The sequence below is a fragment of the Ursus americanus genome, chromosome 15 (genome assembly GCF_024610735.1).
Source record: "Ursus americanus isolate L20-20 chromosome 15, mUrsAme1.1.p, whole genome shotgun sequence".
Taxonomy (NCBI): Eukaryota; Metazoa; Chordata; class Mammalia; order Carnivora; family Ursidae; genus Ursus; species Ursus americanus.
Genome location: NC_142141.1, coordinates 51,727,023 through 51,751,005, shown reverse-complemented (window position 1 = coordinate 51,751,005; position 23,983 = coordinate 51,727,023). Strand labels below are relative to the sequence as shown.

Sequence of the window (23,983 nt, the reverse complement as noted above, 5' to 3'; positions counted from 1 at the left end):
AATTTTAGAGACCCGACTCAGCCTAAGACCATCCACCCTGCATTTATGCAAGGACACACAGAAAGCCACGTCAGTTCTCCCAGCCTCACAGTGAGCCGTGGCCGTATCCCCGTCCTCCTGGGACATGGCTGGGACGGAGACAGCATGACTCAGCCACTGTGAATGGAGGTGCTGCCCGTGGCAGGTGCCATCGGGTGGCTCCGGAAAGGGCAGTGCCCACTTGAGGGACCGCCCTGCTGAACTCGACTCAACATACAATTTGAACAATTTCATCTACCTTTTATTCTTCCTTATCCTAATAGCTCAAGAGCCTAAGGATTATTCTAGTAAGATGTCTTTATAAAAAAATAACCTCTTGCAGGCTTTATTGCCATAGAACAGAGGGAAAAAGGTCTGGCAACAGAGTCCAGGTGGTTAGAAAAATGAAATGTGTCAGAGTCACAAGGCAGCAGGGAGAGTCAAAACCAGGTCACCCTCAACTCAACCTCACAGCGAGGACACACAGGGGAATGTTCTGGACGGGCTGTTCATTGGAGGTTCAGGCAGGACTCCTACCTTCATTAGGAACGCTTCCCCAGCAGATACGAATTCTTGCCTTCCAAGAACTAAATGTGTTTTTATGTGAGCCAACGAATTCAGACCTGGTGCCGCGTCTGAGCTGCCGGCTACAACGCTGTCCACGTTTCCCTCCGTCACGTGTGATGGGAATTTCTTTACCCGAAGTTCCAGATGTTCACTCGATATCAAGACGTTAAATACAAAGACCTTCTGGCAGCAACACTGACCAAAACACACACTAGTGTATAATTAAGCCAAACAGCGGCCAAGGTCAAAGCTATTTAGTGGACACAATTCAAACGCTCTGATGTTTACATTTTCTTCCCAATGTTTCTGTGAACTGTCAAGTTTTCATCCTACTTCTACCTCCAACTGGTCACCGATTAAAGTTTAACTCTTCTTTAAAGATTTCCTCATCTTGAATGCTCCACTGAGCATTGCAATCCACAGTGAGCTCTCTCCTGGAGAAGAGGTGTCTTTATTCCTAGAGGAGAGGACGCCGCACAATTGATGGGGGACACGGGGATGTCTTCTCCCCCAGGAACATAGTAACCTGAAGGGCAATGTCATTAGGTGTCTGTGTCGCCTGTGCTATGCCTGGTCCCAAGCCTTGCTTGGGCTTCATTTCCATGATGAAATTGTAATTGTATGTGAAGTCGGACTGGTTCCTGAGAGCTCGCAGAAGAGACCAGCATCGTCTGAGACATCACTGTCCTGGCCGTTCTCCACTGTACAAGGCAGTGGGATAGGAGGAGGGTATCCGCTGAGAGACAATGCATTGTCTTTTTGATTAAAGTCAGAGCAGGCGATATTGTATCAAGAGTTCCATTTAAACTGTCTTTAGAAGGTTTCCCCTGGAGGACTAAACGGGTGACATCGTCGTTTCAACCCTTATAGTTTTTTAGTGCTTACCAGACACTGACTGAGCTCCTACTCTGTGCATTGCATACAAGAATGAACAATTAACTCTACGTTCTCTCCCGGGTGATTGTAGAGAAGTCAACAGGCCACGCCAAGATGGCACGAGAGCATGCTGAGTGTCACAATGGGACTGACGTAGATGGCAGAGGAGGGGGCTTGACTCAGTTTGGGGGTGTATTTTTCGTGCAAGGTGCCATGGAGAATGTCAAAAAGAACTGCCGTCCAAGTCCACATCTAAGCTGAGATGGAAGGATGCGTGAGATAAATAGGGGGTGAGATGGGGGCAGGAGGGAGGAAAATTCCAGGCAGAGAGACCTATAAACGTGTGAGGACACACCCTAAGGTGACCCCCCCCCATGAGTTACACCCCGGTTTAATCCTGCAAGTGTGGGTGGAAACGGACTTCCTTCTAGCAAACAGCAGATGGAAAAGTGATGGGCTGTCACTTCTGTGACTACACGAACTGTAAAGACTCCAGCCGAGAAGACTCCAGCCAGACTCCCCTGCTGGCCTTGAAGAAGTGGGTGCTGTATTGTGGGATGGATCACATGGTAAGAAACTGCTAGGGCCTCGAGGAGCTGACAGCAGCCCTAGGTGGCAGCCAGCAAGAAAACGGGGGCCTCAGTTCTACAACTGCGAAGAACCAGATGCTGGCACCATGTAAGCTTGGAAGAGGACCCCGAGCTCCAGAAGGGAATGCAGCCCCAGCTGACACTCCGACTGCAGCGTGGGCGACCCCGACAGAGGCCGGAGCTAAGCCACGCTTGGCGCCCTGACCCATGATACCGAGAGGGAATTAAAACATGTGTTGTTAAAGCCCAGCACCTCTGCACGCCCTCACTACCCTGGTGGGTGCTGGCATCTTGAACCCCCGCCAGGGTGAAACTGCTCAAGAGCAGAAGAGCACGGGCCGCCAGGGGGCTCAGTCGGTTGAGCATCTGACTCTTGAGGCTGTGATCTCAGGGTCGTGAGAGCAAGATCGAGCCCCAGGCTCAGTGGGCAATCTCCTCGAGATTCTCTCTCTAAAATAAATAAATAAGTCTTAAAAAAAATTAAGAGTAGAAGAGTATTCCATGACACACTTTCCCCTGCTGAGTGCCCCCCCATGTGCCCCCGAACTTGTCACTGATGTGACGGACGGAATGTCCGTGCCCGCTCCATCCGCCAGTGTGATGGGATTTGCACACAGGACCTCCGGGAAGTAATTCTGTTTGGATGATGTCAGGAGGGTGGGGCCCCATGATGGGATGAGTGCCCTCCAAGAAGAGGGAGAGGGGCCCGAGCTCGAGCTCGCTCTCCACCATGTGAGGACCCTGCTGGCCGACTTCCAGCCTCCAGAATGCTGAGAAATAAATGTCCATTCTTTAGGTCACCCAGTCGGTGGTATTTTGTTATCACAGCCCAAAGGGACTAAGATAGTCAACCATTCTCCTTTCTCCCCACCCCCCCATTTATTTATTTTTTGAGAGAGAGCCAGACTGGGGAGGGGCAGAGGGAGAAGGAGAGAGACGATCTTGAGCAGACTCCACACTCAGGGCTGAGCCCAACACGGGGCCCCACCACGACCCTGAGACCATGACCTGAGCCGATATCAAGAGTCGACGCTCACCGGACTGAGCCACCCAGGGGCCCCCTTTCTCCCTTTTTTTAAAGAAAGAAATCCTTTGGTTAAAAACAATGTAATATGAGTGGAAACTTTAAAATACTTTCCGGATGCTGCCCTGCTGCTCAGAGGGCCAGGAGGGTGAGGCACGAGGACCACCTCTTACTCTCAAGTACATCCAAACACTCGAAGGTCGACCCCCACCCCCACCGCCAGCTGCCTGCGTTTCTGTGCCAGGTCACATTTCTGTCTTTCCTGTGTGACGGGGCTCGGAGCGGAGGGAAGAATCAAGAGTTTTGCCAAAATGAAGATTTTGGCAGCTCCCTGATAGAAGAAGAATGGGTCACACAACCAGTTTTCTGGGTAATTTTTGCTGCTGAGGCCAAAGTTTCTGCCCCTCAGCTACCGTCTGGAATAAAGGCCTCGTCTCAGCCACACCAGCGTGTTCCAAAAATGACCTTCACTTGGTTGTCTAGACTGGATTTTTTGTGAACCTATGAGATTCCAGACTGTTGGCCGGTTTCTTGCACAACAGCTCCCGTGGGGCAGGGACAGCATTCGGCACTCGAGTTACGAACAGTTAGAAGGGTCTGGGCTCTCACTTCTCTGAAGCTAGAGGCTGCCCAGCACTCCATGGCACTGAATTGCTCATCAGCCCAAATGTGCTGACTGCCTGCAGGAAAACACACACACACACACACACACACACACACACACACACACACACTCACTCTCTCTCACTCACTCACTCAGGGTCCGAGGTTTCAGAAAACAGAGATCCTCACAAGTCCAGGACTTCAGATAAATATTAACTGTCTGGAAGACAAAAGACTATGGTGGGCACAGTACCATATCGTCCCCCAAGTTCAAAAATAATTTGTTAGCCGTCGCACAGGTTGCCTGCCCTAACATCGCCCAGGAGTTTGATGGGATGAATTTTTTTTTTTTTAAGATTTTATTTATTTATCTGAGAGAGAGAATGAGTGGGTGGGGAGGGGCAGAGGGAGAGGGAGAAGCAGACTCCCCACTGAGCAGGGAGCCCGAAGTGGGACTCGATCCCAGGACCCTGAGATCATGACCTGAGCGGAAGGCAGACGCTTCACCGGCTGAGCCACCCGGGCGTCCCAGGGGATGACTGTTCTTTCTCTGTAACTTTACCTTGGTCTTGCCCAGCTGCCACTCGCTGTTGGAGGAGTCGTAGAGCTGCAGCAGGGCCGTGCACTTGCCCCTGATGTCGTCGGGCACGGCCGCATTCCGCATCAGCACTTTATACCTGCAGCGTAAAGACGCCCCGCGTCACCTTTTGCTACAATTCCTCTTTTCCCCAGTCCCTCTGAAAAGAACGAGGATCTATTCAGCCCGGCCTTGCCTTTTGTAGAAATCCTGAAAGGGTCTTCGGACTGCATACCCCGCCTTCCGGATCCTCACCGTCTCCAGCATCCCGGAGTATCGCAGCTGGTTTAGCACGACTGCCTGGTCAAACTGGTCTGGCATCTAGAACATGCAAAATGGTGAGAAGAAAAAGTGAATGAGGGACACCTGGGTGGCTCAGCCCTTAAGCAGCTGCCTTCTGCTCAGGTCATGATCCCAGGGTCCTGGGATCAAGCCCCACATCGGGCTCCCTGCTCAGCGGGAAGCCTGCTTCTCCCTCTCACACTCCCCTTGCTTGTGTTCCCTCTCTCGCTGTCTCTCTCTGTCAAATAAATAAAATCTAAAAAAAAAAAAAAAGAAAGAAAAAGTGAATGAGGCCACCCCCCCATTCTTACACACACACACACACACACACACACACACGGAACCACACACAAATATAGACGAGAAAGCAAACCCCACCCCCAGGGACCCATCGCTTGGCTTCAATAACCATCACCGTGTGAATCCTGCACCATTCACGAGCCCTTACTCCCTGCCCTTAAATTTTTCTGAAGTCCCTGACTTCACATCATCACATTCGTAAATACGATCAATACCATTTCTTAATATAACCACAGCACCACTGTCATATCTTAAAAGATACCAATAATTCCCTGGTATTAATCTCCATGTTCAAATTTCTGACTGTTCTCACATCCATAAACATAACCAGTTTTCAATACTGTTTTTCAAAGAACCCAAAGAGTGTCATCCAGATGTCACTTTATTTACTTTCTGAACTTCTATGTCAAGGAACTGAAAGGCATTTTTCTAGCCAAAGAACAGAGCGACCCAGTGAGGGACGGAGGGAGGGGTCAGGCTGGGGTGGGGAGTGGGGAGAGAGAAAGCACCCCAGTGGAGAAAAGGGACAAAAATAGAGAACTGTAGTCTTCTCAGTATCTAGTCAAATCCTCCACGTATGGAGAGCTCTACACGATGGTCCCTAAGTAAATGAATCCCGGAAAATCCAAACCAAAGACAGACAAAAATCAAGCCAAACCTTCATGTCCTGAAATGTATTCTCTTATCTACTCCGTTCCCAAACCAACTGCATTGCTGACAGCACAACGGTCTTTCAGGGGAAAGCCCAAAAGTAGGCCATTTCCCACTGGCAGCTTTTTGGGCCATGATTTGTTTTGCAATCCAAACAGCCATTCCCCTGAACTAATTTCTATCTTATCCTTTATTTTATCTATTTTCTATCACACAACTGTGAATAAAATGACTGAAAGGAGCACGAGAGGATGGAAGTACACTGTTAAAAAGTACAAAAAAAAATTGCAGTCCTTATAAACGCGGTCATTAACACAAATTCAGGCTTAAAGCTATCTTATCCCGCAGGCTTCCCAAACTAGCGAAGAATAAATCTGGAGAACGCTCTGCAAATCTCCCCTACAGCTTTTGATGGGACAGCCTGCCATCGTCTCTCCAGCAGGCGGACTTCTCTTATATTTAATTTAATTCCTTCTACAAACAATGTGGTCAATTTGTCCCTACTGAGCAGGATTCTACCCGAGGACAGGCAATAAAGTAGGGCAAACGTCCAAAAAATTGTGGCTCCCTGGTTTTTAGTCTTGATTATTTAAATACCCCTGGAAAAGTAAGAAAAACATAAAAATATGAAAAGTCACCCTTGGTTACTCTTACGCCTTATCTGTGCGTTATGAGAAATGGAGAGAGGCAACAGTTCCGGAGGTATTCGGTTAACACGCTCCCGCTATGTCATCTGGGAAGAGAACCCGAGCAGGAGCATCCACAAAGCCCAGCCTAGAGCTGGCGTAGAACACGAAATAAAGCATCACACTTCCTCAACTTTGTTAAATTCGTAATCAGACGCCTACGAATTTAATATTCAATCACTGGATGCTCCAAGACGCTTCTCCAGCTCTCCCCGTTCCTGAGCCACACTGTTTTTCTGTGCGTCTTTCCCTCCGATCCCTATTTAACCAAGTCCCCGCGATTCCTTAGTTTGGCACCAGTTCCTAGAACGTCCTAAAAAAATATTACGAAAGGGACGCCCCCATCCAAAAAAGTTCAGCCTCACTCACCATCTTCAGCCCCTCGGAGGAACATTCCACCTTCGGCTTAGCTCTCGGGCCAAAATTCATATGGAAAACGCCTGCCACACTGACCTTTCTGCCACAGCTAGAGACACTGAACAATAAGGAACACCATTCCTGTGCTTTAAAAAGTGCTCGGTCGCCATGACAACCCCTTCCATTCTCGGGCTAATTAGTGTGGTGTGGTTGTAGGATTTCGTACAGCCCCGGGAGGGAGGCAGGGAGGAGGGAGCCACCGGGAGCGGCCCCGCTTTCCAGGCTCGCGGTGCGATTGTGTTTCTGGCCCTTCCTGGTCATTTAAGCAGGAAGGGGGATCCGCGGGCACCACAGCAGCAATCACGAGGCGGGGCCGGGGCCGGGGGTGGGGGGCGGGGGGCCTAGCATTTCCATGGCTGGTTCTCTTTTTAGTTTCAACTTCCTTCTCGGGTGATTTTAATATCCAAAGATGACCCAGCTGGGGGCTGGACACGTCACAACTTACAAGCTTTTTTCCTTCCAAAACTTCCCCAGTGCACACTGGTCTTCACTGGGAACTAGGTTTCCAGGGCTCTGGAGTTCTCCCTGATAGAGACCGCCTGAAGTTTTGAGGGCAACAAATAACATGGACTTTGGAAGTAACAGCTATCCGCCAGGAATCTGGGCTTTAAACACCTACTATGTGCAAGGTTTCGGGGTTCATGCTCGAGAAGACCAAAAAAAAAAAAAAAAGTGGGGCTAGATTTTTTTTCCTTTAATCAACAACCCCCACCAGGGCGCTACATTTGTTACAAACGATGAATCCACACTGACCCGTCATCACCACCTAGAGTCCACAGATTACAGGGCTCAGTCTGGTGCCTTGAAAGGGTTTTGATGTATGACACACCCACCACTAGGAGGCCATACAGAGTAGTTTCGCTGCCCCCCAAATCCTCTGTGCTCCACCCACTCATTTCTACCTCCCCCGACCCCTGGCAGGCACTCATCTTGTCACTGTCTCCTTAACTGCTTTTTTAACATTTAATTTTTTAAAAAGCAGTTTAAGGTTCACAGTGACATTGAGAGGAAGGTCCAGAGAATTCCCTTAGCCCCTGCCCCCAGACGCGTAGCCTCCCAGGGGCTGCACTGTTTCCCAGAACCCTTCAACTTGGGGGGGGGGCAGGTATACCAATTCTCACTCCTTACGTAGCAGAAAGCCGAATATAAAACCGTATCAAACATTAAAATTAAGTTCCTTAGGAATGCCGAAGAAAGCAAAGTATGAGGAGGTACGGGTGACACATAATTTGAACCCAGGCCTGACCCAGAGTCTTCTATTCACTGCTGCAGGGGAAGGGGCATTCCACAGAGAACACAGCAGAAACAATAGCTAAGAGGCAGAACAAGAACCTGGCGTGTCCAGTCGTCAGTCTGGGACACAGGGGGGTGCGGTGGACCCAGGCAGCTGCACTTCCTGCGTCCAACTTCGATGGCAATTGTTTTCAAGGTAAGGAGCCAACAGAGGCTTAGAGTAAGAGACAAATGCAGTCAGACCTGAGGTGTACAAGGATCCCTTTGTTGGCAGCGTCAAAACTGGAAACAAGACCAGATGAACGGCCGGGGATATTCTGATATCAGGCACATCATGAAATATGCAGCCATTAAAAACAGGAGCAAGGGAAAGATGCACCAGTTGACTCTCAGGCCTTTGGCAAGGTGGGAAAAGATGCAGGGAAGTATGTATAGCAATCTCATTTTTGTAAAACAATGACCTCCCTCCCCCCCAAAACCCAAAAGAACCGACCCCCCCCAAAACTAAAAACCCTGCCCTATGTATCAAATGCGCACGACTATGCAGGCATACCGCGTCTTAGCATGCTTCACAGATACTGTGTTTCTCGCAAATTGAAGGGTTGCGGCAAAGCTGTGTCAAGTCCGTCGGCACCATTTTTCCACCAGCATTTGCTCACTTTGTCTCTGTGTCACGTTTTCGGTAATTCTTGCAATATTTCTAACTTTTTCATTGTGATCAGTGATGATGACTCGCCGGAAGCTCAGACGGTGCGGAGCACTTTTAAAGGCAGGTGTGTACACTTCTTATGACATAACGCTACGGCACACTTTATGGACTACTGAATAGTATACATATGATGGTCTATGCACTGGGAAACCAAAACATTCATCTCGCCTGCTTTTTGTGACATTCACTTGATTGCAGTGGTCTGCGACCAAACCCAAATATCTCCGAGTATTCCCAAGTCTAGATACGCATGTGCAGAAAAACAGAGCGAGACTCATGCTTGGTCCTTACTGAGTAGGGGGCGCTGCTATGGACCCTGGGAAGAAAGGCTGCTAGGACAAAAGGGAAGCATTGAACGAAGGAGATAATCACGTATATACAATATGACTGTTTTTCTAGGTGGCTATAGGTCTTTGAAGATGTTTAATAAATATCATTTTTTACAAGGTAAAAACCCAGATATTGAGTGGATTCCAGAGGTCCTGCATGGAACAGAGTGAAGAAGGGAGAGAGAAGCAGGGAGACCAAGTGTGAAGCTACTGGAAGGATACTTTAAAGTAGAAACAACCTGAATGGCCACCAACAAAGAATGCACGGGGGCGCCCGGCTGGCTCAGCTGGCAGAGCACCTGCCTCTTCATCCGGGGTTGTGAATTCGAGCCCTACGCTGGGTGTAGATTACTTGAAAAAATGAAAATAAAACAAAAGCCCCAAATGAATGGATCAACAAAATGTATCTATTCACACAATGGAATAGTATTTGGTCACCAGAAGGAATGAATTAGCACTAATACACGCTAGGTGAACCCTCAGAACGTTCTACTAAGTGAAAGAAGCCTGTCACAAAAAATCACGTGCGTGGTATAGGATTCTGTCCATATGAAATGTCTAGAAAGGGAACTCTGCAGACACAGAGTCGTGGCTGCCTACGGCTGGTGGAAGCAGTGGGGGGTGTGCCGGGGAGGGGGCAGGCCAACAGTAGGGGGTTTCCTTGTGAGCTGATGAAAAAGTTCTAAAACTGACAGTGCTGATGGGTGCATTGTCTGCGAACCCACAAACACCTGCCAAATTGTACACTTCAAATGGGTCAATTGTATGGTACGTGAATTCTATCTCAATAAAGCCAGTTTCTTAAAGTATTTTAAAAGCCACACAAGGGGCGCCTGGGTGGCTCAGTCGTTGGGCGTCTGCCTTCAGCTCAGGGCGTGATTCCAGCATTATGGGATCGAGCCCCGCATCGGGCTCCTCCGCTGGGAGCCTGCTTCTTCCTCTCCCACTCCCCCTGCTTGTGTTCCCTCTCTCGCAGGCTGTCTCTCTCCCTGTTAAATAAATAAAAATAAAATCTTAAAAAAAAAAATAAATAAAAGCCACACAAGACATGGAGGCATTTAAAACGGAGAACAGCAGGGTGCCTGGGGGGCGCAGTTGGTTAAGCGTTCGACTCTTGGTTTTGGGTCAGGTCTGATCAAGACTCTCTCTCCCTCTGCCCCTCCTGCTCATGCTCTCTCTCAAACAAATATGGAAATCTTAAAAAATAAATAAAAATTTAAAAAATAAAATGGACAAGTAGCAACGGATGTGCGGGAAAGTCTCCATCCTGGAGACAGGATTGAATATGTATTTGTTTCAGGTAATTCAATTCTACGAAAATCATCATCATCATCATCGGGAAAGCTATTTTCCCCTACCATCTTAAAAAGTAAGATTTCAGAATGCCTAGACAAAACAGATGACTGATAACAGAACATGCTAAGACCTCCCCCCAAATCCAGCTACGAGCAAGCCCTCCCTTCTGCAGCTTCAAATCTCAATAAAGGGCAAGAGAGGTGCTGGTAAACAGGCACCCGGGGCAGGCGAGGCGCTTCACAACCAGAGACAGAAATAAACGCATTTATGCATTAATGAATCTGATTACCCTGAACATTACCTAGCCTTTCATAATTTCATAAATATTGCATCAAGATAATAAGGATGTCAGCGAACTTGGAAATAGCTACGTGTCTACAATACGAGGATATTCAATCTGTGCTTACTGAAGAAAACAGAACGAGTTCATTATTGATGGGCCCTCAAAGTTCTCGGGGGGGTCAGCCAGGACTTCAGGGAGAAGGTACTTCTCTACTCTGATCGCATGGGTTAGAAGGGCAGATTCCATTTTGTAGATGAGGAAACTAGAAGTTCCTTCCATAGACTGAGGGCAACCTTCCAGGTAACAGCATGAAATGCACCTGTCCCTGTTTGGACCCAACAAACGATTGGGTCCAAATTGGGAGACTGGCTCCAATCTGCTTAGAATGCAACACGGCAGCAAGCTGTAGGCCTGACTATCCAGGTCCTCGGAGCACAGAAAAACCAAACATGAGATCTGAGCATTATACCAACAAGTGCCTTCCTTACTGCCATTAGTAACTTAATAGAAAAAAAGTTTTAACTTTCTATCTTATAAGACTTAATCTCTCATGCCCCTTTGGTAGACTGTTTCTCAAAGCGCCTAGTGTAACATTCTAAAATTAAAGAGTTCTATTTTTTCCTCATATTTTTTAAAGGATGCTGACCTACCTTCTCTGTGTGAAATACATTCAACTTTATTTATATACATATTATGTTTGCAGCCAAGGGACTTATTTCATTGTCCATATTGTGTTGGATTAGTCCCTGGCATCCTAGGAAATACAAAATAAGCGAATTATTTAGTAAAAAGAACGCTTACGTGATTCTTTATTTTGTAAGTAAATATTACGGAGCGGGGGGAATGGCACTGCAACTAACCTTACAGACAGGATTTAATATCTTAGGTGTATTTGTGTTGTTATTACCATTATCGGATACACCTTCACTCTATTCACCTTTAAACATAAACCTCACCTCTGATAACCCTTCTTCAACTTCAGAAATCAAAGATTCCAGAAAGGCTTATCCAAAGTCAATTATGTCACACTAATAAACTATCATTCCCAGCCCTGTAATGACTGGGAAGTCTTACAATGGGACGCCTGTCCTCACCTTACTAATTAACCAAAAAATTAATTTAAAAAAAAGATGCAAGGCCTCTCAATCTATTTGCTGTGTTTGCTACGTCCAACTCTCAAAAGCTGTTAATAAATGTTGAACAGAAGTTTATCGTGCTTTGAAGAGTTTTCAAAAGCGTGGTTACTAAAGCAGCAATATAGTTTTCCTGACCTTGAACAGGCCCTAAACAAAAGCCCATTAAACTAGCGACAAAAATTCTTTGTACTTACATCAGTCATTTCACTCCCGGGCTGTTAAACATTTGTACACAGTCGTTGCCCCTTGCTAATTTCACATTTTGAGCAAAGAGGCAGAAACTAATTTCCCCTGGAGAAGAGGCAGCCCCCTCCCCTCTCCCAGGCGAGGAACAGGAAGCAACAAGGTGACAATGACTGTTAAAAGCTGTGAGTCAGTCCTGGGGGTGAGATTATAGAGCATGGAAATTTCTCCCTCACCAGGCACAGCCTTACACGAGACACCCCTCCCGGCCAAGTGCAGTCACCACCCCGAGGAGAAAACGCTGACCTATTACAGCTAGAAGCTGCTGTGCTCCCCGCAGAGCCACACAAACCCCAACTACTCAACAGGAAAGGAGAAACTGGAACAGAGAACACGCACACGCACACATACAGAGTCTTTCTGAAGTGTAGCTCGTGCCCCCGCTCACCAACTCCCAGCACACACCGAACGAAGACAAAGGCTTCAAGTTCACATTCAAGGCCCCACCATATGGCTCCGGTCGGCCTTCCAGTCAACACACAGCTGGTAAACCCTCCATTTTATTCACATTCTAGAGAACTGTAACTTTCTGGACTAAAGCCGTCACTTGCTGTCTTCCTCACCTGGCTCTAGCCTCACCACTAGCTGTTCTCCCTTTGTCTCTAACTGGTGAGTTTCATGGATCTTCGAGGGCTCTCTCCAACATACCCTCCCTCAATACATAAATCTGCTCCTGCGGCATCTGACCAGCGCCGTCTGTCACCTCCCCTTCCCTTGGTAGCACACGTGTACTTGCCTTAGGATGTGACCTTGACCATGCGGCTTCTCATGTCATGCATGTTTGCATGTCTGTTACACATATCCATGTGAAGTCCCCATTAGATGAACCATTCTCTGAGGGGAGGGTCTGAATTTTATGAATTTGTCACTAAGTTGCCTACCATTGGACCTGACACACCAGATTCACACACTTACACTACGGTGTTGCATAAATGAAACTGTGGTTCTGTTTACAGACTTTCCCAGTGTGTACTTATTTGGCAAGGACTCAGAGACAATATCAAAAGTTCATAAAAGGAAAAATTAATTAACTTCTCTGTGAAAGATACTGTTAAGACAATGAAAAGAGAAGCAACACACTGGAAAATATTTTTAAAATATTTATCTGAGAAAATACCATATCCAACATACAGAACACTTACTAAACACTACGAAAACCACCACCCGATGTAAAAAAAAAAAAAAAAAAAAGGAGAAGATCTAGACACATCGTCAAAGAAGATTCAGGGATGGCTACTAAGCATATGGAAAGATCCTCAACAGCAGTTGCTTCAGGAAATTGCTAATTAAAACAATGATACCTCCATGCACCTGCTAGAATGATTAAATCCAGAAAACTGAAAATATGCAATGATGGCGAAGACGTGGAGCAACAGGAACGTTAATTCATGGTTGGATGCAAATGATAGTCGATTTGGAAGACAGTTTCTCATAAAGCTAAACACAGTTTTATATGATCCAGCAAGCATGCCCCTAAGGATTTAGCCAATTGAACTGAACGCACAAAAACCTGCAGGTGAATGTTCGTAACAGCTTTATTCATAACTGTCAAAATCTAGAAGCAATCAAGATGTCGTCCAATAGGTGAGTGGCCAAAGAAACTGTGGCATATCCATATAATGGGCTATTATTCAGAGATTTTTAAAAAAGAGATATCAAGTTCCCCAAAACACGGCGGGCACTTAAATATATGGTGCTACAGGAAAGCGGTCTGAAGTGAGCATGCGTGTCCACTACTGGATTCCAGTTACGTGGCGTTCTGAATAAGGCAAAGCTGTAGAGACGGTATGAACAGCAGTGGTTCCCAGGGACGCAGCGGGGAGGGTTGAGCAGGTAGAGCAGAAGGAAATTTTAGGTTGGTGGAACTATTCTGTATGCTACTGCAATGGTGGATATACGACAGGATACATTCGCCCACACCCAGAGAATTTTAAAGCCGAGAGTGAACCCTCGGAGGATCCCAGGAAGTAGCGCATGTTGTCATAAAAGGACCTCTATGTATTACAAAGGCGTGAAAACCACCTCCCGGAAGGGCTGGGGGCCGGGCCGTCTTAGTACCGGCGGAAACGGGGTCTGGAAGACTAAGGGCAAAAGGAGCCTCGGAGGCGCGCCGTACTGTAGCCGACAGAGGTCTTCCCTGGGAAAACAGGCTCACGACTCCACTACTACTCTACAATTGAATGGATGGTGAATGGTGGGAGCCAGGTTTCTCACTGTTGGAGGGTGAATTTTGCAAGAAGACCATAATAAAACAAATTCTATCCAACGCGATTCGATTTACTTTTATGAAAACAGGAGCAGAAAAACTCTGTTCTGGCGCCGGCCTCACTGGTACCCAGAAGGATGCCGGCCACAAGGCCCAAGCGGTCCTCAAAGCGTGTTTCTAGAGAACATGCCCAAACACAGCTCGATATCCCTTTTTTTCCTTTTGACTACTTACAGGACACAACCAGAATGTTTCTATAGGAAACAGCTCGGCTGCAAAATACAATGATGGCACTTTGCAAAATACAATGATAGCTTGAGGACGAAAGTAAAAGAAATTGGGAAATAAAAGTGGTCTCGGTTTCTCCATTAAGTTATCGCTGCATGACAGAATAACGTATCCAAAGGTGGTGGTTTTTAAAATCAGAAACACGGAGAATGTGTATGGCGAAAACCCCACCGCTGTCCCGGAGAAAACCACTCTTGCCAGCTCCCTGCGTCTCCGTCTGGACATAGTCCATGAACGGACAAACACGCGACCGTGTGTCCATTCTACACACACCTACAAGCACGTACAGGTAAACACATACGCTTTGTTTGAGGGGGAAAAAAAGGCAAATGAAAACATGCGCTACATTTTGCTCTCACCTAAAGACGTCTCTGTTAGGACACACAGGTGTCCCATGTTCTTTGCACCAGCCACACAGCAACGTCACGGCCCGGACGTACTGCGCCAGCTCCCTAGGGAGGACGTCTCACTGGCTTCTGCTCTGGGCTGTATCCTATCCAGATTTTAGTGAATGGAGGAGAGTACAAAAGTGCAACGGCAGAGTCCCCACACCAGAGGGTTTCCGTCCGCGCCGCCACCCTGGCCCTCAAGAGTCCCTCTGTTCCGTGGCAAACGCAGTCCTGTACTTTCGATGGCCCGTGCTGAGAAGCACGGAGAAGTGGAAGGCGATCACTCCCACGTGAAGCTTTATAACCTCCCCATCTCTGCCCAAACTCTACCTCTAAGGAAAGAGGATTAGGGAGATGCCTCGTGTGTGAGAGAGGCTCTGTTCTAGGACAGGATCACCTGTGGGACTCCCTCAGCTCCCACTTTACACGGTGTCACTGTTATTTCGACATTTTAATCAATCCGAAAGTAATTACTGATAAGACTCTAGTGACTTAATTCTGTCAGTCTCCTGCGCTGAGAGTCATAATTTTATGTGTGTCACCATCTTCTAGTGTGTCAGACCACGGAAATTTGGGAGTTTGTCTGTCACGCTACATAACAAGGTCATTCAATAGTATTTCTAGTCCAAAGGACACACAGAAATCTACAGGGATGGATTACGATAAAAGGCTGTGTCTTAAACGAATTTCTCAAAAATAGCAGCTACTGGGGTGCCTGGGGTGGCTTAGTCGTTAAGTGTCTGCCTTCCGCTGAGGTTGTGATCCCAGGGTCCAGGGATCGAGCCCCACGTTCCCCCATGTTGGGCTCCCTGCTCAGCGGGGACCCCGCTTCTCCCTCTCCTACTCCCCCTGCTTGGGTTCCCTCTCTAGCTGTCCCCCCCACCTCTAATAAATAAATAAAAATAGCAGCTACTACTCACTGAACAGGGGCCACATTTCCGCCAACGACTGAAGCATTCTACAGGCATCTCAATCCTTCCAACTGCCCTATGAATTTCGTCAGCCCATGATGATCAGATTAACTGTGTGATACAAGGCAAAGAGAGCCAACCACTCAAGAAATGCTCCTAGCTAACATTTGCATCACACTTTCAAACTTCCGGAGCGCACACACACACACACGCACACGCACGGTGGCCTGTGCTCATTCCCACCACCCCGTGAGGCCGGCAGGGCAGCCAGTGGGGATTTCATGCAACAGGTCCAAAGAATGAGTGACAGAAGTCACATCACATGGCAGTTACCAGGACAGAGGAGCAGGACAAGCGCCACTTTTTTTTTTTTTAAGATTTTATTTATTTATTTGACAGAGATAGAGACAGCCAGCGAGAGAGGGAACACAGCAGGGGGAGTGAGAGAGGAAGAAGCAGGCTCATAGCAGAGGAGCCTGATGTGGGGCTCGATCTCATAACGCCGGGATCACGCCCTGAGCCGAAGGCAGACGCTTAACTGCTGTGCCACCCAGGCGCCCCAGGACAAGCGCCACTTCTAATACCAGAACCCCTGCAGATGCTGCTGAAGGGTCCCCAGAGTGCAAGAGCGCCTCTCCTTGTCAACCAGTCCGAGCCCAAGGTGACACCGCGAGCAGCTGCTATGACCACCTGAGGGTGACTGATCAGCTTGAGGCGCTTCTGTTCCGGTGCGTGGACTGGTCTGTATTCCTCAGTCCCTAAGGTGGTGGCGGCGGCGGTAACAGCACTACTAGGACCATCTGTAGCAACAGTCCTAGTAATAACAGTGCTAGGGTAACAGGAGCAATGACAAGGAAGGCTAACACACCAAGAGCTTACCATGTGCCAGACCTTTCACTAACTTTTTGATGCTAGTTTTTATTGAACTTTTTAAGATCTTATTTTGAAGTCATCTCTACCCCCAACAAGGCACTTGAACTTGCAACCCCGAGATCACGAGTTGCGTGCTCTATCGACGGAGCCAGCCAGATGCCCGCTTTCATTTTAGCAGCTCTGCAAGGTAGGCACTATCATCGCCCCCACTGTAAAGGTGCATGACCTGAGGCACAGAGAGGGCAACTTACAAGTGTCACAAAGCTGCTCCAAGACGGAGCTGGGCACAGAGAGGGCCAGGCCAGCACCACTAACCACGAACTTGCACTGTCTGCCCTACAAGGTGCCAGTTCAGGAGGGGGGTGGGGAGTGCCTGTGGTTCCGAAGTTTTCCTTATTAAGGATGGACTTTGTTTCCTTGGACACCTTACCTGAATATTTTTGAATGAGAGTCATCACAATAGCTACGTTGGTAGCAGAATTTACACCAAAACAGAAGTCAACTTCTGAGGATTAAAGCTCCCAGGAGACGGTACACGTCATTAGGGCAGGGGTTGGCCAACTTCAGCCTGACAGCCACAACCGGCTTGCCACCTGATTTTGTAAATACAGCTTTCTTGGAACCCACCCGTGCACTGTCCATGAATTCTTCCACATGACAATGGCAGAGCCTGAAATATTTACTATTTTGCCAGTTGCAGAAAAAGTATGCCAACTGACCCCGGAGAGGATGAAAGCCAGGTAAAGAGTGCCATCAAACAGTGCGAACTAAATTGCAGTCCGCGGAGAATTATGTATCAGATTTCGAAAAAATGAATACGGAAAGAAATACAGACTACCTCATTAATAATTTTGAAATTTAGTACATGTTGAAATAACATTTGGGGTATATTGGGCTATTAAAACTAACTTCACAAAAACTAATTTCTTTTTGCACTTTAATGTGGCAATTGGAAAAATTTCACCTGACATAGGACTCACACTTTATTTCCACTGGACAGTGCTGCTTTCACAAATTAGGCTGAGCCTCTGACTCTAGGAGGACGTAGAGGAAAAGAGCAAGTCTTAACATTATAATTCTATTTGCCTTTGTTACTTGGAGCATATTTTTATATAAAACGAACTGTCAGACTCTTTAATACAAGGCTTATATAGAGACCAAACCAAAATATATTACTTTTCTCCAAAAACATGACCTATTATTCAAAGATGAGAAACACGCAAAGAAGGTGAAAGACACGCCAAGTAGTTTCCATGAGGCCAATGATTCTAAAGAAATTAGACATGAAGAATTTCCATGAATTTCAAGTAAGGTGCGAAATAGCAACACAATTCTCAAGCAAAACACATGGATTTCATTTTTCCTAATAACTTTATATGGACATCACTACAGAAGGTTCCTAGGACATTCAGTTAGCTTTATTTTTAACAGGCCACTGAACCCAGCATCTTTAGCATTTATAGTAACAATAAAAAGTGCACCACTGGGGGGGGGGGTCTGTAATAAAGCTAGACTGAAGAGGTCAAAAGGGGGCACCCTGATCGATTTGTTCCCCAGACCTGACAAGTAAATGCTTGGAAAGGCTATGGATACGGGCCAGCTCCCCGGTGTTCAGAACAAGCACTTCGTCTTTAATTGTGTCCGTGGGACGTTTACCCATTTGAATCTTAACGACCATTGTGCTCACATCACATGCTCGTTTCCAAACCCCACAAGTGGCCTGAAAGCCACACGTATTTAACGTTTGGTCGAATGCTTCCTTGCGTTAGAAGAATGCAAGCCTGCCCTCCTCCGCAGCGTCTTGCTTCCATTCTTATTCCTTTCCGGTTTCCTGCTTTTGACAACAGGCCTTGCACCTCCTGCTCTGACTTCTGTCCCTCTCCACGGCCATGTGTGCAGAATACTGCACACGGCTGGGTTTCCTTCCTTCCTTTCCTGTACATACCGGACACAGACTCCCCCAACTCTGCCTCACGCTGGGCCATGAATTCTCAGGAAACCCCGCAGGAAGCTCCCAGCCTTCAGGCAGGCATGCCAGACCCCTCTTGGGGTAAGAACATACTTGGGGCTTTCCTGTAGACTCCCTCTGCCCTTGCGTGGGCAAGACAGAAAACAGCATGTTCCTGCAAAAGGGAACCCCTGGACTGTTTACGTAATGCTGCTATTTAATTCTCACTACTGGGGTCTTCTCCTTGATTTAAAAGCCAAAGAGCAAATAATGGTGTCTAATATTTAAATATGGGCTACTCGGCACAAAAGATTCTCGTTACCTCCATCAAATCTCCCAGTACGCTATAAAGGCAAGTGGGTAAGCCAGGAACAGGATTTCCTTATAGACATGGAAAAAGTGAATCGGTACAACTCGAGTGACTTGCCCAAGGTGATGTAGCTGTGAAGCACTAGGACCTGTGAGTAGATTCTGTGCTCTTCTTCCCTGTGGAAGAACCAGAAGGGCATCCCTCCAAGTGTGCCTGGTGACAGGTGCCGATCCGTGATGAGACGGACCCCGGAAGTGGGAACAAAGCACTCAGGACCTTTAACAGCAATACGACATGGACGCACCGTTGAACGTCCCACACCACGACAAACCGGCAACGAAAAAAGAAGTGCTCTCTTGGCACACACAGAGAAGTGCTGTTCTACAAAGATACCAATGTCAAGGCTGGGTAAGGCTTATAAGAAATTCCTGATAATCATGTGTGCACGAATCTGTTATTGCAATTTTAATTTTGCAAAAAGTATTAGAATTATTTCCCTTTCTATTATTTAAACGTCAAATCAGGCTCAACAAATAAGGGGCGACTGGGTGGCTCAGTCTGTTAAGCGTCTGCCTTTGGCTCGGGTCATGATCTCAGGGTCCTGGGATCGAGCCCCTCCCACGCGTTAGGGTCCCTGCTCAGCGAGGATTTGCTGCTCCCTCTGCCCCTCCCCCTGCTAGTGCACACACAGGCTCTCTCTCTTGCTCAAATAAAATCTTTAAAAAATATAAGGTAAGTGTATTTACCTAACTCCTTCCTCAAAACTGTTCCAAGTGTTAAGTGTCCATTCAGAAAATCTGAGATCACCTCCCAACAAGTTCTGTGAACTGCACAAAGCTGAGCAGCAAACATTTCTGCATTTCCATCTTTCCATCTTCATCCTCTCTACTCCTCTTGTCAAGTTTTATTCGCTGGGGGGGCTCATCCACCCTCTCTTGCTAAGGGAACTCCCACTCTACTCAGGGCAGCTGTCCTGGGAATGAGATCCTTCCAAGCCAACTGGGCGATCCATCCACCTTTGCCAGAGAGTCACTCTCCCAAGCTTCCTGTGCAGTGCGGCAAACCTACTAAGGCGCTCCTGGGAAGACTTTTCCTTCCTATTAAAAGGAGAGAAGGGACCTGCCCTGATTCCTTTCACGGGTTAATATATACTCTAAGAGGACTACGTCGTTGTTGGCTTGATTCAGAAATGCATCCCAAACGAACAACAGAAACTCAAAAACTAGCTGTTAACTGAATGAAGATATTCTGCGAGGATGTGATGGTTGCCCCTATGGCAGCCATTCTGCAACCCTGAGGAAGGACCAAGAGAACTGCAGACACATGGATGGGAAGCCCCAATACTGTGGAGCCTCTAAAGAAGTTATTAAATGTGATACTCATATGCATAAATTGTGTAGGTCACTGTTAGCTGAGTTATTCTGTGTCTCGTCACTTAAGAGTCAAGGTTTTTCCAAAAGGAGACAGAGGGGTAGCAAGTGTGTGTGACCCACCTGCACCGTCTGTGGTTAGATGGAAGAGGTCCTATGGTGGAAGGGAAGGATTACCCCTGGGAAGAAAGGAGCACCAGTGAGGAATGGGCTTTAGGCTCCAGAAACATCCAGAACCCCGCTGGAAACGCAAGGCTGCTGTATAGCTGAAAATGCTATTGTGGTTAATACGGTAAACTTCACAAATATCCAGAAGGCACAGCGGAGAAGAGGTCGTCACTGACAACATGAGCTGGTACGTGATGCCAAAGCCAGATGGACATCACAGGGCGGTGGTCAAGTTCAAATCTAGGTCAGAGAAGTCAGAATCAAAGACAGAACGTATGGACTGTGTGCCTTGTGGCCACAATGAGAACCACAAGTTGGTGGCCTCTTTTGAAGCAGCCACGCAGTCAAGAGGCATGGACAGGGTAGTTCTTGGGAACACTGCACTCAACACATAGTAAGAACCTGATGGAGGGAGGCTGGGAGGGGCCACTGTGGAGGAGGGCGGGCGACTTCCCTAGAGACAGATGTTCTCAGTCCTCTGTGGGATTACAAGGTGAGGTCACGTGCCAGAGTGGGAAGGTTGACATCAGGCTCAGGAATGTGGGAAGGCTTTGAGGGCAGGGAGGTCTCCTCCCCCAGCGCTGACACAATGTGTCCTAGAACCAATCAGAGCACATTTCTCGATATCCTCCACCGGCATGGTGAGATCAGAGAGGAGGATGTGGTTATCATCTAAGACAAGGCTGGCAATCTGGACAAAAGTCAGTGGGCCCAGGGTCCTTACCGAAGCCCCAAGTTCATAACTAAACCACTCTCCTCCGTGTCATGGGCCACCGTTTTTACGTCTGGGCTCACGCAGAGATCTTTCAAAGCAGGTACTTATGATCTGAGCACTTTTATCTTTTTATTTTTTATTTTTTTAAAGATTTTATTTATTTATTTGACAGAGAGAGACACAGCCAGTGAGAGAGGGAACACAAGCAGGGGGAGTGGGAGAGGAAGAAGCAGGCTTCCAGCAGAGGAGCCCGATGCGGGGCTCGATCCCAGAACACCGGGATCACGCCCTGAGCCCAAGGCAAACGCTTAACGTCTGAGCCACCCAGGCGCCCCTGAGCATTTTTAAAAATATGTATGCTGTGTTCCAATAAAAAAAAAAAAATTAAGGCCCACCAATGAATCCAACTGGGACAAAAAAAAATGAAATTCCAGAGTGAGTCCCCAGGGAGATTAAGAGAAACTAGGGGACTGAGGTCTGGGCAAGGAAAAGAAACAGGTCCCCTCAAACAGAGGAATGACAATGGAAGGACCAGAGGGTGGGCTGGCAGGGCATGTTTAAATTCCAAATAGGTCACATAAATTTAAAATCAGAGGTTGGGAGTTTGAGATATATCTGTATCTATAAATCAATCTTGAGAGTCAATTAACGTGTGTTGAAAGAGACTCAGAAAAACACAGAGAAATGGGGAGGGGGCGGGCAGGAGGGAGACCACAGGTTGGTTCTAAATCGACCACAGACCCCAGTAAAGATGACAGAAGGGCCGATCCTCAGCATAAATCCCATCTGGAAATCCTCATAAAGCAGCCTCCCTCTTGGGTATAATGTTACCATTTTATCTAATGAATATAATTAAACCCTTTATCTTGCTAAACGAACCCTCAATCTCACTGTTCATCACTGTTCTATTTCAAATGCTCTGTCCACCATATTGAATAGGTCAAAGGCCCTTTTATTCACACTCGCTCCCTCTGAAAATCATGCTGAGAAATACTTATTAGGCGGGCAGCTGTCTCTCTTTGCAGATGCTGGCAAGGAGTACCGGCCAGCACTAAACTGCTAACATAGCCATGGACCGGACCGACTCACTCACACAATCACCAAGGTTATGCCAATGCTAGAAGGATGCTGAGCCCGAAAACAAAACAAAAAAACAGGGGATGGGGTGGAACACAAGAGGGACATGTGCCCAGTGGCCGTCCATGCTTCAATGTCCACAGCCTGGAAAACCTGCCAGACGGACATCCGTAATGCTTGGCCAGAGTTACTATTTGTATAGTGCAGGGCTACCTCAGTTGGTACTAAGACCACCACGGGAGCAGAAATCAGTCTACAGATAATAATCAGGAGAATAGAGAATAGACCGGTGGTCTCTTGCTTTCAGGTGCTGAACTTCAGAGACAAAGTTCTGAGCCACTGAGAGATGAAGCTCATTCACCATTCTTCAGTTGAAGCTAGGACACAGAGGAAAAGGGGTTCTCAGAGACGACTGCTACAAAGGCAAGTCAGGACCGAGGGGTCTGAACGGTTAGAAAAAGTACGAAAATAAAAATGGCAACGGGGAAAATTCTGAGCCCCCAAATGAGAGACGTCAATTATTAGAAAGAGTAGGATTTCACCAGATGCCTGTTCGCTAAGGGTTGGAAGGGGCGTGAGAATCACCCCATCCCATCGCCTCATTTACGCAGGAAGGAACAGAAAGTGGCCACTCTGCATTCGCGGACAAGAATACAGCTATGGAAGGAGTTGCTGCTCTGATAGAGGATGTAGCTGATTTATAAATATTCATGAATATGGGCTGGGATATCAGAAAAAAAATGTCCAAGAAAAGAATTTTACTTGAAAACTCTTCAGTGCAGCCTGTCCTGCAGGGAAATGGTCATGTGTTTGAAAGTCCTTGGTGAATTCTACTTTCTAGAAGGAAACTGAAGGCCTGGTGAGAAGGGGTTGCCGGTGAGCACAGCCTCCCAGGAGTCCTTTCTCTTGCTTATTCATGTATTAAAGTGGTTGTCTGCAAGTCATAATGGGAAATTAGCCAGCCTTAAACACAGCCAATATCTGTTAAGTATAAATTAGGAACAGCACAGAATATTCCACTGAGCACTTGGGAGTTGCTAGGAAACAGGAGGTCAGGCAATGCTCAAAGGCCAGGTTCTTCCCATCCCTGGAGCCTCGACGGGACTCCCGGCGCTGCAGCAGCCAGAGCCTGGGGCCAGGCTTCGGAGCTGTTCCGCTCAAGACGCTTAAATCAGAACCCCCCTTCCGGCCCCGCTGCCCCCCACCCCATGATTAAAGAGCCCAGTGTGTGATGTGCCACGTTGTCTCATCTGCAGCCTGGCACTTTTCTTCATGACCCTGGTGCCCGAGAATCAGCACAAAAGAGTTTTAAGTTGAGACTCTTCCACTACGTAAGCTAAATGGTAAAAAACCAAAGGGTTACGTATAGAGACAGAACAAACACATTCCGAAATCCGAGAAAGACACAGCAAACAGAAAGCAGGTATGGCAATACAATGTTCTTTTCTCTCCACCTGTCCTCAGAATAACCTATCCATCTGCTTCCTTTAGGGTCCAACTGACCGTAACCGCCTTCCCCATTCTTGGATTTAAAGAATGGTCTTCAGGGTTCTAATAATCCTTTTACCACAAATGGGTCTTTTTCTATATTTACCTGAAAATGAATATATGTGCTGAATAAATTCTATTTGAGGGTGCCGTGCCACCTTCAGTGAGCGGTGAATTAATACAGACAATAGGTCATGAGAGGAAATGAACACCCCGATTTGCTGGGACTGCCGCACAGCTACCATCGCCGGTCCCTCCGGAGACATACACACATTGCCTCCTGCCATCATGACCAGCAGGATAATTACCATCAGTGGCCACCGTGAGCCAGCCTGAGCCGGGGGTTCTACAGACAGAATCACAGTCAATCCTTGTCACCACCCTAAAGAAGGGTGACTTTTGGGACGCCGGGGTGGCTCA

General features: G+C 47.4%; 1 protein-coding gene across 3 annotated transcripts in view; it reads right to left on the bottom strand.

Moving 5' to 3' along the window:
- Positions 1–23,983, bottom strand: part of MYO10 (myosin X) — a 206,828-nt gene that overhangs the window by 33,963 nt on the left and 148,882 nt on the right. For all 3 annotated transcript variants that reach the window (XM_087867966.1, XM_087867967.1, XM_087867968.1), the window contains 2 exons: positions 4,452–4,576; positions 4,241–4,355 (listed from right to left, as the gene is read on the bottom strand). In XM_087867966.1, the coding sequence (XP_087724092.1) occupies positions 4,241–4,355; positions 4,452–4,576 (240 nt within the window). The remainder of the gene's footprint in view (positions 1–4,240; positions 4,356–4,451; positions 4,577–23,983) is intronic.